The following is a 17,998-nucleotide window of genomic DNA, read 5'->3' on the forward strand; positions in this document are numbered from 1 at the left end:
TATGTTTTCATATTGAAGCTTTGAAAATAATTCTTTTACCTATGTACATCGATGTGAAATTTTAATTTCTGGAGACCCCATATTATTCTGGTATCATTTGAAAGGTTTCAATGTGTAGAGACAAGTTATGTAAAAAATATGCTGGAAGCAATATTTTACAAACAAGCTTTTTTGGCCTCGAACACCTGCAAAATAGGTCATTTCAAGTTCAATTTCTATTCTAAACTTCTATTTTTACTCGCATAAAAATGTTGAACTGAGGTCTGTATTTGTGCATCGGTCCGGTACTGTCGGGGAACAGCATTAATTCCTACCAGCCGGTGTTGATGTTAACATTCTCATGTAAAAAGGAGGAATTGTTCCGATGGTGTTCATGGTATGCCAGAAACACATTTTTATGGTCCATTAAGCAATAAGGAAGAGCGTGAACACCATTCAATGTTGATACAGACATCTAAGGGAAAAAAAGGCGGGAATTCGAACCTGGGTAGCCTTGGTGAGATGTGAGTGGGCTAACCAGACAACCATAAATATTATGCCCATTGCCATCGTTACACACTTTCTCAAGACAAATTTTGCCAATAATGATAGAGTATTTTCCCCCACATTATAACATGCCTCAAAAAGACTTACCAGGCCTCTTATAAGCCCATGCACATTTGAACGTGGTATACATCTGGGGCTGTAGTCAATGTCATTCTTACCCTTGTCCTAAGACCAGGGATGATAAAATTCCGGATTAATCCGGAATTCCGGAATTAAGGCTCACGGATCGATTTTGAAATTAATGTAAATCCGTTGAGTTTTTTTCTAGGGGGGAGGGGTACAGGGAGCGAATCGAGCTCAGTTCGAACAATATGGGTACGAAAGGTGAGTTTGAACATTTGCAAGCATGATAATCGATATGTTGTTCATTATTATAAATCAAACATCCCACAGTGTAGACTGTTCATACACAGGCATTTGATCATAGCCAGTTGAGTTTTATGGGAAGTGGACAACTGAACCAAAATGTCAGGTACATGTCTAATGCCTGTGACTTAAGGTAAAAAAAGTAAATTTAACTTTGTTTAAAGACAAAGGTGTTAAACTTCACTGCTAAGATTCCTGATGATTGTTCTGATTGTGGATGTCTCGTGTTGAACATAATTATATCTACCAAACCGAAAGGTGTACTCCATGAACACTATTCTAAGGCAAAAAAGGGTATTAGAATCCCTGAAATACGGAAAGCTTCGGGGGGCTTCGCCCCCCTTGTCCCCTCACCAGGGCTTTGCCCTGGACCCATCGGGGGCCTTGGGCAGCCCCCTGAACCCCACACAGACATTTTCAGGATTGGCAACTTGGCTCTGTTATCATCCCTGTAAGACACACCTCAGTGTTCCATTCTGTCCATTGGTCAGTTATTTTTACAGTCCAAACAAAACATATGGAATCTAATTTTGAAATTAAGTAAAATCTAAGGTGGTTGATCATTGAATACAGACCCAGACATCATTTTTATGACATCAACAGTGTATTAACTTTTACAAGAAGTGGCTGCCGCAATGCAACAATGTTTCCACAAATATTGACAATTTTATTATTGAATAATCTGCTGAAAAGTATAGACATACTACAGAGTCAGTCAATTTTCAAATACTTGTAAAAATATTTAAAAAAAGTGGGTGGAGCATGGGAGACTGTTTACTCTGCTTTAAAATAATATAACTGCCTTGAAGCAAGCCTAAACAGCTTGACAAATGGATTTATATCATTATTAAGGTATAGTATCATTTTATTTTTACATCAGTCAATTTTTGTCATGGACAATACTGGATTTGGGTTTTTCCTTGATTTTGTAACAACAGAAACTGAACATATGAAACTTTGAAATCTGAACATCTTTAAATCTTTGTGTTTTAATACTGCCGAAAATCATGACACAATAGCTATTGCAAAATCTCACATTTTCACCCAAAAAAGAGGATATTATAGTCATCACTACTTCATGTGTGAATGTGTATGTTTGACGGGGAATGATAGGGAATATATATTCAATTCAACCATAAAACCTATCGCATTTTATCTGTTATAGGGGCTAGACACCAGATGGTCAAAAAATTGGCAAATGCAGTACTCCATCATAACAACCTTAAAATTGTTGATGCAAGCTACTAGGCTAATGAAACATCACTTTACATGCTTAAAATAATAATATTTACACCTCAACTTCCATTCCTTAAATGAACGTCATTTCGGCAATTGCGTTCATCAATCGATGAACGCAACATCTTCGGATATGTTCGGAACGCAATTCATTGCATAACAATATACATGAAAAATATTTATCTTGTTATTGTTTGTATTGCGCAGAAGGTCCCGTAAAATATAAATCAACATTTTAGAAAGTGTTAGTTTTTTTAATTTTAAATGTGTAGTTGCCATAACTGTTTGAATTTTACGTTTAAAAGTGATTTCAAGTGGTTGATCTTTTCCCGCGATATTGTGACGTCATTTGAAAAAAATGCTTCCGGTTAGAGTCGGGTCGTTCTATTTACAGAATGGGTAGGAATGGGTTACTGAAAAGATTTTTTTTTAAATGAAATTAAGTTTTTTTAACAATTCTTGAATGAAATAATGAACTATTGGTGTAAATATAAGTAATGAATTGCGGGCTTGATGTCATTATCGGGGATATGAACACAATTGGGCTGGTCAAAGTACTTGTGGAGTCCTTCGGACTCCACACACTTTGACCAGCCCAATTGCGTTCATACCCCGATAATGACATCAAGCCCGCAATTCATTCCTTAAAATGCAACACTCACGTTGCTGTCTCATCTGCGTTTACCTGTTAAAAATAGCGCTATATGGTTTTCCAGTTTAAATTATATCTGTTTATAAGTACAGATAAATATGCAGACAGTATTTTTAAACTTATGGGATTTAGGTGGTAGACAACCATGGTAAATTTAGAATTGGAAAAATGCTCAAAATATGTTGAAGATGCATGTTTCGTAAGCGATGTGATACATCAGTAAGATTCAATGCATTGTACACAACGATGTCAATTTTATGTAAGTTTTTGACAATTTTCTTTAATACATGCAATTGTATCATCTTGTTTCTAGTCCCTTTCACACTGCTTGTGCACCACAAACAGATAATGTTAAACAATATGTACACATAAATGATTTTTACCAATTTATTGGCGTTCATTCTCAAACAACATAATACATATAACTGAATGTGTAACAATATCAATTGAGGGGCATTTGCCTCTTTCTGTGACAAAAATACTAAATATTGTAGTAATTGGATGAGTGTAAATAAATTACAGAAGTGAGTTAAATATATGCTTGTCTTTAAAGACTCCTAAAGAAGTAAAATTTAACATGAATACAAAACAAACTGGTCAGTTAAGTATTTTTCCACGGTAACTGCTTAACATTTCTCTCACAGCAAACATTGTGAATATTACATTAAAATCAAAATTTGATATAGGACTAAAAAGTGAATAGTTAAGACTCTAACATTAAAGTTTTCATATATGGAGTCATATTGTCGCCCAATCTTTTAACAAGTCCATCATACTTATTCAAAGATTGAGACTGCTTTTGTTTCTTTAAATGCAATTGTTTAGATTTAGAAATATTTACTAAAGAGATAGATGTCTGTTCACACTGACTGGTAGTGTTTTGTTCTGTACTGGGGCCAGTGTTCGTCATTGCCTTTGAGGTAATGTTGGTATATGCCATGCTGGGCCTGGGTCGGTTGCCGGGCAGACTGGGCTTCTGTTGCCATGGTTTTACTGCAGAGACAAAAACGCTCGGCCGCTTTGGCATCCTCTTCCTTCTCCTTCGTTTCTCCTCCTCGAGCAGCATAGAAATAAACTCTGCATCTACATTACCTAAAGTTTCTTTTCTCTTTGGATTTTTCTGTGTATTTGGACTAGAATTATCTCTATTCTCCCATTCAACTGCATGAATAACATCAGTGTCAGGGATTTGTTCAACCGCTACATGTGTCTCCGCCTCAACTTCATCTATAGCACTCTCAGTTCCACTATCTTTAACACTGTCCTGCTCTTCCTTAACATTCGGCACCTTTGGTTTGTTCCCATGAATGTGGTTCTCCCAGAACTTGGCCTCTGAGATACTCTCCAACAGTGTGATCTTGCCCATGCTTCCCACATGCACAGTGCGTGGCTTGCTGTGCTCCATATACGGTGTTGGCGCTATGTCTTCCACTTCCTCTATTTGGCCTCTATCACCCGGAGCTGACTTGGACCTTGGATGCTCTTCTCCACCATTTTCAGCAATGTTTTCATTCTTTAGAGTTTCTTCTTGTCTGTCGTCATGTGCTGAATATGGTCTAGGTTTATTCACACTTGTTACAACTTTGTTTCGTTGATCCAGAGACAGGTTTTTAATCTTATCACTGATTGAGGTATTAGATGTATCATAGGAGTAATTCATGTTTTCGACACCTGAATCCGGACTTCTAGAATATTTACTGCTACTCCTACTTCTTCCAGCACTTCCAGTACTCCCACTGATCCTACTCATGTCTCCTCTATCATTGTCCATATATTCTTGATCACCTTCCTCCACCTCCTCCTCATCCTCTTCAGTTGGCACAAGTATTTCAGTGACCTCCCCTATTGTAACATGATCAGAGTGGTCTCCCTTCCTCATTATAGACTGGTTTTCCTGTATGGACATAACTGCTGGAGCGGTGACTGGTCGCTTGTCAGTCTCACCTGCCTTTGTCTGTCTGTAGAGGAAGTGACTGTGCAGTTTCTTGATTTGAGCATCAGACAAGTTCATCATTTTCCTGAATAGCTCGCCCTTGGGTGTGTTGGCTAGAAACTGGGAAATGAGGATGTAGTGGGACCCTCGCTTTGAGCGGACATCATACCAGCCTCTGAATCTGGGAAAGACATATGAATTATTATAAATTAATTTTATATAAAGTAATAAATACATATAAATATTTAAACAAATACAAGTAACTTTGAAGACCATTCTTTTTGACTGACTTACTTTCTGTAATGGAATAACTGTTAGATTATATAGAGACTGTTTTAAAGGGACACACTCACAGATTTGATGTTGGCAATGATTTTTTTAAACTTTGTTAAAAATTAGTTAATTTACCAACTTTTATGAACAAACACTAAACAGGAACTGGCAGATATGTATATGAAAAGAATAGTGTAAATCCCAGGTTTTATTTAATCTTTAATACTACATTACTAAAATTTCTGTCATATTTTATATAAAAATTATCAAAAAATGAGTTCTTATTTTACACATAAACATTTTTATGTCTAATCCTTTAAACATGAATGAGTCCCTTGAGAAAGTCTATAGAGAGTATAGTTATTGTTTCATCTCAAGATTTGTATACATTTAAGGTCAAATAATCGTATTATTACGACTTAGTCTATATCTCGCTAACTTTTTTTTAAGTTCTAACTTAAACAACAGAAAGAGCAAAACATTACAACAATTGCGGCAAAGACAACTTGACGACATAATTGCAAAATGGTTATGTATGCAAAGCTTGTGAAACATATAAGGAAACACTTTGAAATTACAAGAAAATGATGATCAATAATTACATTAAGAACCCACTTTCCATCTCATTTCTGTGGAGACATTTTAATAAAGGTGGGAAAAGATAGCAATACGATCTCTGAACTACGGTAATAGAATTTGTTTAAGAAAGAGGCTGAGATGAAAACTATAAAGACATCGAGATTGGGAATTCTAATAAGAAAGCAATGTAAAAACTGATTTAACATCTAATAAAAGTATGAAGATAAGGGATAATATAAAAAAACACAAAATATCTCTTTGGTATAAATAGTTTAGATCACTTGACAGTTGTGTCTGCACTTAATTCTATTTGGAGCACTTTGATGGCTGATTTCTGCCATTTTGTGTTTTTGTAAAAGAGAAACAATTACTCATTTTTAGCCTTCCATGTGGCAGATTTACCACACAAAAAGGCAGAAATTGGCCACCAAAATGAAACCCCTCAATAGATGTCTTTGACAAAGAAGCCACAATATAAAACTGGCGGGTTTAACTGGGATAAAGAAAACTTTTGCAAAGATTTAGTACTAAATCCTTCCCTCATTTTAGTTTTCACCATCATCTAATTTACATGGACTGTTAGAAATAATCTGACAAAGACATGAACTCTGGGTAAATAAAATCAAAAAGCTAAATTAGATGTTAAAACTACAATAACTTATAAAACACCTTATTGCGTGGCCTATGCTTATTTAGTCTGGTGTTGTCATCATTGTCAGCATGGTCATCTACATCATTGTCACCTTATTGTTTTGTTTTAGATGATCCCTATTAATTTTGAGGTCAATAGGTCATGATTGCCTTTACTAGAAACACTTGAGCACTTTTGTCACAGACCAATACTTTTGAATGATTTGGTTTAGAACCAACAAACTTGACATGCGCTTGGTCATGGTCAGAAGATGACTCCTACTGAGTTTGTGGTCAATAGGTCAGAGGTCAAATCATTAATTTTGAACAACTTGGTATGGAGTCTTCAAACTTGGTATGCACATTGGTCATGGTCTGTATATGACCCCTATTTATTTTGAGATCAGTATAACAAAGTCAAGGTCATGGTGACCTTTACTAGACAAATTATTTATGTTTCTCACAAGCAACACATTTGGAAATGATTTTGGGGCATTAACTATCAGTTATTTCCTACACTACATATGCATATTTGTATTGTCTTTTAAGGAGATGATTTTGTTTATGAAAGACTGCTCAAAGAAGTTTTCAAACTAGACTGTGCCCACTTCACCTGCTACTTACATATTTTGAAGACGCCGCTGACTTTCTCTAAAGTATTTTTAATTTATATTTCCAATTAATTTTAACAGAAATGCTAACAACATAACTTCCAATATAGTATTTGTGCATGTAGTTGTTTAAGATAAAGGAGATACAACTAAAATAATACAACAATTCACTAAGAAAATAAAGCATGAAATTGATCACAAATACACTTGATGTTTCTGGTCAAAGTTAAGAACAATAGGGAGATCTTATCAACGAGCATAATTATCGTACAAGCAATTTTCAAACCATTTATTTTTGGTGGTAATGATAAATAAAAATGGAAAAAAACTGTTAAGCTGGAAATGTTGCAGTAGGTTTATTCAAGAATTGTTCACAATTTTTCTTGTGTATATGCTGTATGAATGCAGGAAGGCAAGCGAGCAAACTCCATTGATTGTGTCATTACGCCTTGCGTGTTAAACAATATAAAAGTCAATCTAGACAAAGGACAAGGCGAATGTAAACATTTGAATTTGCAAGTTAAAACTTATATTTATTTCTGACTTTAGCTTAAGCATTCAACAGAATTTTAAGATCTTAGATATTTTGTTGCCCGTTGGTAAGATGACCCTGAAGTCAGTTTTGTGAATAAAGACAGATTAAATTTTAATAGTAGGCATCAGAATTTTGCATGCAATTATATCAATATTAATGGCTGTTTTTTTGCTATATGGATGAGGAAATCCCTTAACGATTCCTTATTGAATACAAGAGTCATTTGTGATGGAGTGAATGCCAGTGCCAGTTGTCGATTTGTCAATAAAAATGGAGCCTCACTCAACAACAATTCAAGCCCGAGTTATAGGTATTGCTATGCATGTGTGGATTGTCACTGGTAACATAGGTGCCAAGTTTCATATGAATATCTTGAACAGTTTTTTAGTTTCTGCATGCCGAAGCAGCCGATGCATAGAATGACAACAAGGCTGTGAAAATAATATGACTATATATTTTTGAAAATAATACAAGCTCATAAGAACCAATTGAGTAGCCAGCCATAAAACATATTTGAAACGGTCTTTTGTGTGAGAATTCTCATACCTGGCATCACATTTCCTAGCATGGCTTGGGGGCAAGCGAGGGACGGGGTATGCAAGACTATCAACAGCGAAGTTTGGGTCTCGGTACTTTTTGTGTGGTCGGCTGGGTGGTGGGTTTTCCCGCCAGGCAGAGGCTGAAAAAGAAATTTTAATACTTGTAAATGATTGTACTTGTTTATATGTGAAATTGGGCCAATTGTCCAGAACTTGGTAAAAGTTAATAAGTGATTAACAAAATCGTTGTTAACATTTCAACTTGAAATATTTTACGATGTGCTCATATATTTGAATAAAACAAGTACAGCTGCAACAGTTGTCTGAAATCTTGTAAGAAATACTGCAGATCACAAGTGTATCCATTAAATTTCATGAGCAGTAAAGATTTGAAAGGTTTGAATTTAAATGGTGACGTTATCAACGGTGATAATTATGGTTGTGAAAAATCGGCCAAATGTTGTTTTTTTGTACTATATATTGTTTTTTGTTTGTTTTAAGAGAGTGCTTCTTCGTAAAAGTTTATTTAATGTCACTTTTCACATTCACCCCTCGATACATAACTCAACTATGTATTATGAATTTTATTTAACATTTGAACTGTCAAGGTTTATAATAACAATGTTAACATCATCGTAACGGTTGTTAACTTTCAAAGTAAATGCCAACTGTTTCATCTTTGCTTGTTTATATTTAACTATATGATCAGATCATCAAATACAGTAAATAACATTGTTAACTTTAACAAAGTTCTGAACTATATGCCAATTGTTGACTGCTGCTCAGTTATTAATTCTCACAAAATTTTCACAATTCAATTTCTAATACAATTTTTAACATCTAATGGAAACCAAATCACCGCAATTTTGTTTACCAACAATGCAAATTATACCACTTGACGTACCTTTCCGTATATTCTCCAGGTCCTTCTTGACCTTGTATTTGGGAATGTAGCCCTCCATCTCCGTGTCACGATTTATCTCATGTCTTCCAGCCTAAATGCAATATTAGTAACTGTCAGTTATTCCACTTAATTGACAGATTTTACACAAAAACTCTTGAGTAAGCAATAAGGAAATTTTCATATTAATGTTTTTTGTTGATTCTCCAATTAATTCAAGTTTCTTTATCCACTTAAAAATATCATTGAAATTTTTTCAAACAAAATCTAATCTCATGTATCAATAGTTCATAGTTTCTAAAACAATATTTATTTCACTTATTTTCAAACAAGTTCTTTGTTAATCGCCAGAAGTCTGCTGTACACAACAGTCCTTGACTAAGTCACCTTCAAAACTGAAGGCAGAGAAGTTTTTATAGGAGGCCTTCTAGTATAGGCCATGCAAATTGATTCTATGCTTAGTGTATTTTAACAGGTAGGATTTGGCCTTTTGAAAAATAAAATAAAAAATAATCAAAAATTGAGCCCAAATGACCATATTTAGGAGCTAGTAATAAAAAAGATGTCAAAAATTATAGAACTTACTATAAGAAGTTAACTATCTTGTCAGACATGGCTTTCAAATGTATATGACTTTATCATTTAGTTTAAATGCAGGCTGACTTCAGAAATGTTGCATAGAAAGTAGGAATAAAATAAAAATAAAAAAACTTTTATGGCAAAATAATAGGCGATGTTGTTTTTTCAAGACCCTATGTTTTATTCTAATAGGTAGGAAGGTTTTTAAATAACAACCTGAAACCAAACAAATAATAAATTTGGTACGGCCTTATACATCAATATTTATGAATTGGTATCATATAACCTCATTAAGATCGTATCAAAGGCTTTCATAATATAACAGCGGGAGAAACCTTTCCTAATTGTTGTTAATAAATAAGTCTTTGACATGAAACAAGATATAAATCAATACAAAAAAGTCAATAAAAGACAAATCACTAATAAATGCTATTTATCAATACACAAATCATGAAGCAGTTTTTCAAAAGGGAAAAAAAGAAAACATTTTAATGAATTCGGTCACGTTTCTCTTTGAAAGTATAAAACATTAAATTAACTGAATTCATGAAATTGGTCAATAATGAAACTTGAAAACTGTGTCAATGTCGAATTGCAACCTTCAATTTTGTAATTTATCAATAACATGAACATGGCATTCATGGAAATTTGTGTTATAAAGAAAGAAATTATAGAAGAAGGGATCTCTTGAACTCTTGTGTATTCATCTTAATAAATTATTTTTCGATCCTTATCTGCATTTTTGTTGACAAATAAACATGAGCACCTTGGCATCAACATCAACAATTATTAAAATGAGAGTAAAGAGCCTGTGTGTTAAGTTTGTTCATGTGTGTTTATTGTCCCATGCAACATGTGTACTAAGTTTCATTTCAATATCTTTATAGATACAGTTGAAACACATTGGCTTGATAACCAAGGGACTGATCAAAATACTTCAAACCTAACAAATATCAAGCCAAACGGGAATGCTTACAAAGAGCAAAACAAAATTGATCCTTTATATCCTGTTCAAGCCAACAAGAAAATCAAGCCAAGCAATATCGAGCCAACGGGTTTTGACTGAACTATTTTTTTAGTAATGGCCAAGGTTAATATATTTGAATGTCAACAACGACGCAAAGGCTATGACAATACCTAAAATAGGTCATTTGCAATGTCTTAAGTAATCTCCCTACTGCTATTCCACCAACCTCCCCACTCACCTCAGTTTCAATGTCAAAGAGCAGTCTCTCGAGATATCTCTGAGTTTCGTCCAGTTCCGTTTCTGTGACAACCTGGGGTGTCTCCGTCCTCTGGATCCCAGTTATCTGTGGACGGTCTGTCAGGTCCACTGGCTTGATGTCCCCATCTGGTACCATGAAACAGTGTTCTTTGTTTAATGGAGAAAGTCATAATAACTAACATGTAAATGTTTCCATTATCCTGACCTTTTTTTTTCCAACCTTTTATTTCATTATTGCCATTTAGACAATTTTTTCTGACTAAAATATTTTCTCCTTTGGATATTGGAACCAACTTTTCCGATAGTTTCTTGCTTTGAAAAGGCGCATCAAAGCATTATTTTTATAGATTTCTCTAGTTAATGTTAATCCAGACCAAAAGTTTTGAAGTGTCAATGATATTCAGACACACTTAACCTAAAAATGTATTCCAGCTAATCAGAGAATAAGTATGCCACTGAAATGAATTAAAGTGTAAAATTAATTTATTCCTTATGTGTAAAAACAACATCATACATGGCAGTACAGCAAATCCTAAACATAACATTTATAATGTCAACATGCTTATGTTTTGTGGTTTTAGACCAATGGTCTTACCCAGATAATGTAAGATCAAGAAGATTAGTTAAATATTGTTGAATTGAAAGTTTTATTTGAAAATTCAAACTACTTTCATCTTATGTAATAAATAAAAAAAATATTACTTTTTAAATTTTTCAAACTAGCTGCGTCTTATGTAACCAATAAAAACATTTGTTTCAAAATAAAAAAATAAAAATTACCTCTTAAATTTTTCAAACTATCTGCGATATATTAACAGTAGAACTTTTGTTCAAAAAAAATAAATACTATAAGGGTCTCAAAGCCTAACATTGATTCCGGAGATGTCATGTCTTAAGTTCCTACACAGAAGTTTTCTAAAGTATGTATACAACCCAATAGTGCGACCTCACCCTTGTCTTTGGTGTAGACCCTCTGTAGAAGACTGTCAAGCCTCATAGAGAGGGCAGTTTGGGCTCGCGCCGACTCCCGTCTCTTCATCTCCTCAAGAGTCCGGGTGTTGTAGCGTCCAAGGTTTGGGGCCGTCACAGGCCGCTCCCGCACATACCCACCCTTCACACAGTGGACCGTCTTCTCAGAGCGGACAACTTCCGAACGCAGGTCTCGGTAACTCTTCTTTTGGTAACACGCCTGGAGAGGAAAATATAAGAAAGTGTAAAGCAAAGACTTATGACAGACATTATATTGTAAAAAGAAATCTTAATCCTAAGAAATAAAAACCAAATAAAAAAGTTCAAATAATATTTCCAATAGGAGCAGTTAGATATACAAAAGTGCCGCGGAGTATGTCTGTTGTTTTTTCAGTTCAAAAAGGGGAATAACTGAACAATTACTCAGAGTTATGGGCCTTGTATGATTGCGTATTGTGTCTGGCAACATTTTAATATTTTGTATGTTTTCTTGTGTTATGGCCATGTTTAAAGTGGACACTGCTTGCGACAATGTCACTAAGGCTATGACCGTAACTTGACCTTGACAAGCTTACAAGTAGACAAAGTTATCAAATCAAAATTATCATCAGCGTTTGGAACAAAGTGATAAATAAAACACAAAGAATTGTCAATTAGCATTCTGCTGCAACAGAATATTGATCAATAAATGATCTATTTTCAAACAGAAACACATTAATATAAATCAAGCAATCAAAAAAGCATCACAGTTTTACTAGCCACAAATACTTGTAAAATATTCATTATTTCAAACAGAATCAACATTATATATGAGCCACGACCCATGATTTTTGGTCTTTCGACAAAATTTTCTTAAACCAATTTTAATAAATATTTATGTTTATTTATATTTCAGGAAATATATGACAAAATGAACATGATAGGCTGTTGTTAAACAGAAGACATGATTTGGCGCCTCCAGTATGATGCTGTAGCTGAATGGAATTTCTATTTGCAATCTTGTAATTGAATAATATTTCTCTTGAACTAGTTTTAGCTGAATCAGATTCTTTTTTTAAATATCATAAAAGACGTGACCATGATGCAATAATGTCATTATATTTTATTAGTGTAATTATTATCCAAAAGTGTGATGCTATTTCATTAATACATGTAGATAGCACTGAAAATGGCCGCTCTTTATAGCAACATTATGTATTTAGCGCTATAAATAGAATAGCGCACAGAAGTATTTATTATATTAATAGAATCTCTTATTTATGGTCATTCAATACGAAACTTATTATACTCATTTTAAAACTTAAATTTAAGAAAAGCTCGCCATGGCTATTTTGTTTATCTATTTTACAAAACTTGTTAAATAAATTATGTATGAAATGACCACACTTTAATCTATCATCTATATGCAATGTCAAATAAGACATTGTCAATATGCTTCTTTTTATTATAAAGATCAAACTGCTTTTATATGCTAAGTTGGAAATTTAAGCAAAATAGTGTCATTTAATTATTCATTGCTATGAAAACAAATTTAATGACTAGCAATTAATTTATGCCAAAAGACTGTACTATATTTACTAAACAAATGGTTGAGCATAAAATTGAATGAATACAAAACCATCATATTTCAACATTTTTTCAATTGAACTTAATTTAAAACGTTAACAATTTTGTCTGAAGACAAAAACATGTGTCGTGGCCCATATAATGCCATTCATTCAAAGTTCAAACTATTAAATATTTCTACAGGAAATGTTTACTGTTAGAGTAAAGGCAATAACACTTTTAGCAAAATGCATGATCAAAATACAAGATACAAGAATCTTTATTCAAAGTTGGTTGTATGGTACTGGTAACAAAAGGACTTTCATCTGTTCTTAGTACATTGGATGCTCAAAGGTTTTTGGTCGAAATCCTACCCTTCTAATGGGACAAGATATTGATAGGTAAATTAGTCTATGTCACATAAATTTTTAGCAGTCATAATAATGCTTGACCAATTGGTTTGGAGAAAAGTCAACTCAAATAGGACTATTGAAGAAGTGATGAACACTCCAATAACATGACTGTACACTGGAATGGTATTTTTCAAACCATCTTTAATAAGTCAAGGGCCATAACTCTTGTAAGAATAAGTAAAATGTCACACAAATTGCAGGTTCTCAGTTTCCCATGCTGACCACCTTTCCTGTGAAGTTTCATGAATAATTTTAAAAGAACACATGGGTTTTTGGGGGTGGGACGGGATGTGACAGAATCAACTAATGAATAGCCCTCAGTTACTTTCTTAGGGTATAATGAATTTGATTTCCTCTCTTTAAATTTCCAAGTCATAACTTTTGTTGTATTAAGGTACCAAATAACAGAATACAATAAAGTTACCAGAGATAATCATTGTATTTTTAGTTATATTTTATCTAGCAATATGTGACACACAAGCAGCCATACCACAGAATTCTTCCGATGCAAATAATAATCTGACAAGCATGTATCCTGTGAACAAAGCATTTCATATTGAGGCAATGTTATTAAAGGGACTGGACACCAGATGGTCCCAAAATCGGCAAAGACAGCATTTCCTAAAAACAGCCTAGAATTGCCAATACAAGCTAGTATGAGGTCGATCATACATCACTTTACATGATTAAACGTGATTTTGTTGCTGTCTCAGCTGAGTTTACCCATTTAAAAATAGCGCAAATAACAAATTCCCAGTTTATAGTGTATATAATTATTCAGCATGTGAAAGTTACTTGATAAGTACAGATACATATACTGATGCTATTTTTAAATTTACTGTTATTTACATGGAAGACACCCAATGTATATTTCAAATTGGAAAAATACGCAAAAACTGCGAAAGATGCATGAGACGTTATACGTTATATGTAGATGTAATACATCAGTAAGAAAGATTCAATGGGGTCATCACAATGATATCAATTTTATGTAAGTTTTTGACAATTTTCTTTTTTTCCGTGCAATTCCATCCTCTGGTGTCTAGTCCCTTTAAAGATGGTATGAACAAGATGGAGTTTCTGATAATAACTGGGGATGAAGGTTTACATTAAAAGCAGAATGGTATTTACAGGAACCAATGTTGAAAACATGCTTATGTATATTCAGTAGTAGAATTCAACAGATTTTAAAGCTTTAAATAAATAAGCGCGCTGCGGAGTGAACGCCAACACTCGTCTGTGTTGTTTTTCATTCGAACGATAGGGAATTACTCGACAATAATTAAAACTTGATGAGCTTTGCTGTACAGATGCTTATTGTCTCTGGCAACATTTGTACCAAGTTCCATTCAAATATCTTGAACAGTTGCCAAAGTTAAAGATTTTGCAGTACGACACCAAGGCTATCACAAAACACACACTGTTTTCTTCAAAAAACCCAGACAAGCTTATACTTTTTGCAAGCTCATCCGGCACTCAAAACATTAAAACAACAAACATACCGTCTCCACCCTGGAGTCCCCACAGACAACTGTGGTGTCATTGAACTTTCTGTTCCGGCTGACCTTCGTCTCAGGAAATTCCCATTCTTCATGCAAGTACTGGGCATCCAGGCGCTTGGCCATGCGCTCATCATGGTGCGACAGGAGCTTGTCAAAGTCTGTTAGCTGGTGGATAGAAAATGAACAAATATTTAAATTAGACACTCTAATGTCCTTATATCCTCGAAAACTGTCAAAATCGACTATTAGTGCATACTTGAAATGACAAAATTTTATAATTTTTATATTCCTAATGAATAAATGTCAACATTGAAATAATTGGTACAAATGATATTTTTATATTACATAATAATGCGACGTTATATGTATATCATGTATAAACAAAATATTCTCAGCTTTGTTGACTTATAGACCCATCGGGTCGGATGCAACCTTTGGTAAATATGTATTGTAATTGCACATGTTACAATAATAAACAGCTTACTTACTTACTTACTAACTTGCTTACTTAATTAAAATAAACAAGAAACGCAGCAATGCGACGAAACCAGGTTTTCAATGATTGACAGAAGAACTTCAGCCTGTGTCTGTTTTTCTATTTTAAGTAAAAGTAACCTTTACCATAGGGACCCCAAAAGCAATCCCATGAAAGTTATCCATAAACTCTTTCTATAGACCAAGTTTGGTCAAGATATGTCAACCCTAACTAAAGTTATTCAGTGTCAACCGTTTTTCTATTTTTAGTAAAGTGACCTTGGCCTTGACTCTAGGGACCCCAAACACAATCCCATGAAAGGTATCCATAAACTCTTCCTATAGACCAAGTTTGGTCAAGATATGTCAACCCTTACTAAAATTATTCAGTTTCATAGGTGAGTTTGACGCCGCCCGGTCACCCGCCCGCCCAAACAACAACGTTTGTCATTCTTATAAAATATGGTTGTTTGGATAGCAATGGGAGGACTAAGCAAAATATCTATAAAACAAGTTTAACAAAAGCACTGCAAGTTGATGCCAATATTCGTCTGTTTTTATCGGTCTATCACAAGACAAATGTATTATTGAGCCAGAATTATGACTTAAAAGTAAACTTTTGGGCTTATATTGTGAAAGTGGATGTATGTACCAGTTTTTATGCCAATATCTTTAAATTATTAATGGTAACTAAACTATGACTAATAACCATAACATTTCTGCACTCACTACCCACATACAATGACACTATGACATACCTCCACAATTCAGCTGACTTATTATTACAATGACTTAAATTCTTTCTAATGATGTTTCAATTCAGAAAATCTTAGTCGTAAATTGAAATTATCTTAGAGTCATATTTTCGTTATCTTGCAACATATTTGTGTTATTTTAACTTTTATCCAGTTATTAAAATGAACACAGAAGATATGAAGCAAAAGTATCAATGTGTTGCCATTTTCATAAATTAAAGAAGTAAAAACAACAACTTTTTTTTAAAATAAGGTCAATGAAAACATTGAGTTTTAAAAATTCTTTATTTGAAATTTAACATGACTAAAGGGATACTTGAATAAGGAAAGTGACTTAAGTTCTGAAATGACTTAAGAAGCTTTATGAATACCGCCCCACACCCCTGGGATTTACAATATGACCCACCTGATGGGTTGGTACATCCAAAGTAAGATTTGTAGGAATTCTCTGCTCATATGTATTAACGACACATTTTTGTTTTATTCCTCGTATCGAATTCTTTGACTTGGCACTCATTTTAAATCTCAAATGGATTTAAAAAAATACATTAAAAAACCCATCTGTCCCATTCCTATTTCAGTGCTTGCTTTATATCCGAAAGTCCCTTCTATTTTTTGGTCCAACATTTCAATTATGTGAACTTTTCATTTTAATAACACAGTAAAACACAGACTTTTAGCCTTTCACGCCTAAATTTCGGCAAAGGTATCAATTATATTTAATACAACATTTGTAAATTTTGAACAAATTTTTCAGAGCAAATATTTATATGAAAAGGACACAGCCCAATTTATTTATCTTGCTCAGTTTGTGGCTTCGTTCCCTGTAATTATCTGTTCTAAATTCTTAAGGCAAAGTGTTTGAACTATTAAATCAGTTTTTCAAACATAATATCATATTTTGTGCAAACAAATGTTGAAAGGTGCACTATTTATCAATTGTGGAAAAAAGTCTTCTACAGCTGAATAAAATGTTAGCTAATTATATCCAAATTAATTTAAATACCACATTGCCATTAAACAACTCGGTTTTCTAAAACATAAAAATTTACAATGACTTTATTAAACATTGTATTGACGAGTGTCCAATATTTTGATCATGAATTAATATATCTATTGTCAAAATATACGGGGTATATGATACTGTACAAAAGGTCACAGATGTAGCAGTAACTCCAATCAATATGATCAGTTATTTGTATTTTATATATACTTTTATCTGCCAAATCTATCTGACACAGCATTATTGTTGTATCAATACTATTTTAAACTACTGGATATAATTGAACATTAACAGACTATCATTTTAAAATTTACCCGTAAGTATAACAATGATATACCGGTAGTTCTCAAAACAGAATCGGAGCATGGTATAAATTCTATTTAAAGCTGCACTCTCACAGATTGATCATTTTGACAGCTTGTTTTAATTTTGTTATCTTTAAAAGAGCCAATTTTTGCGTAATTGACTGGAAACCAGTGATATAAGACTGCTGACAAAAGAGCTAATTGCAGTTTATCAATTTTACGGTTGATGTTCTATGGCTAAAGGCGTAACTAACAGTTGGCTAAAGGCGTTACTAACAGTCTGAAGAAAAATGATAGTTTCGGCAATTTCCCAAACAATTGAGATCTGTTCTATTGTGAGTTATCTAATATGACTTAATCGAAGGCAGTGATACCAAAAAAAGCCGATGCTGTGACAAAAAAAATAAAAGAGTCAAAGCTGACAATC

The 17,998-nt window shown here is 33.6% G+C and overlaps 1 protein-coding gene across 7 annotated transcripts in view; it reads right to left on the reverse strand.

Moving 5' to 3' along the window:
* Positions 1-3,173: 3,173 nt before the first annotated feature.
* Positions 3,174-17,998, reverse strand: part of LOC128230286 (uncharacterized) — a 34,083-nt gene continuing 19,258 nt past the window's right edge. For 2 of the 7 annotated variants that reach the window (XM_052942427.1, XM_052942432.1), the window contains exons 8-15: positions 15,035-15,199; positions 14,023-14,067; positions 11,557-11,794; positions 10,586-10,752; positions 8,805-8,895; positions 7,908-8,040; positions 6,840-6,866; positions 3,174-4,914 (exon numbers count right to left, since the gene is read on the reverse strand). In XM_052942427.1, coding sequence (XP_052798387.1) covers positions 3,504-4,914; positions 6,840-6,866; positions 7,908-8,040; positions 8,805-8,895; positions 10,586-10,752; positions 11,557-11,794; positions 14,023-14,067; positions 15,035-15,199 — 2,277 coding nt within the window. In that variant the 3' untranslated portion in view covers positions 3,174-3,503. Of the gene's footprint in view, positions 4,915-6,839; positions 6,867-7,907; positions 8,041-8,804; positions 8,896-10,585; positions 10,753-11,556; positions 11,795-14,022; positions 14,068-15,034; positions 15,200-16,669; positions 17,194-17,998 lie in introns of those variants that run through there. The other 5 variants (XM_052942433.1, XM_052942428.1, XM_052942431.1 and 2 more) reach the window with 5 other exon arrangements.

The sequence above is a fragment of the Mya arenaria genome, chromosome 4 (assembly GCF_026914265.1).
Source record: "Mya arenaria isolate MELC-2E11 chromosome 4, ASM2691426v1".
Classification (NCBI taxonomy): domain Eukaryota; kingdom Metazoa; phylum Mollusca; class Bivalvia; order Myida; family Myidae; genus Mya; species Mya arenaria.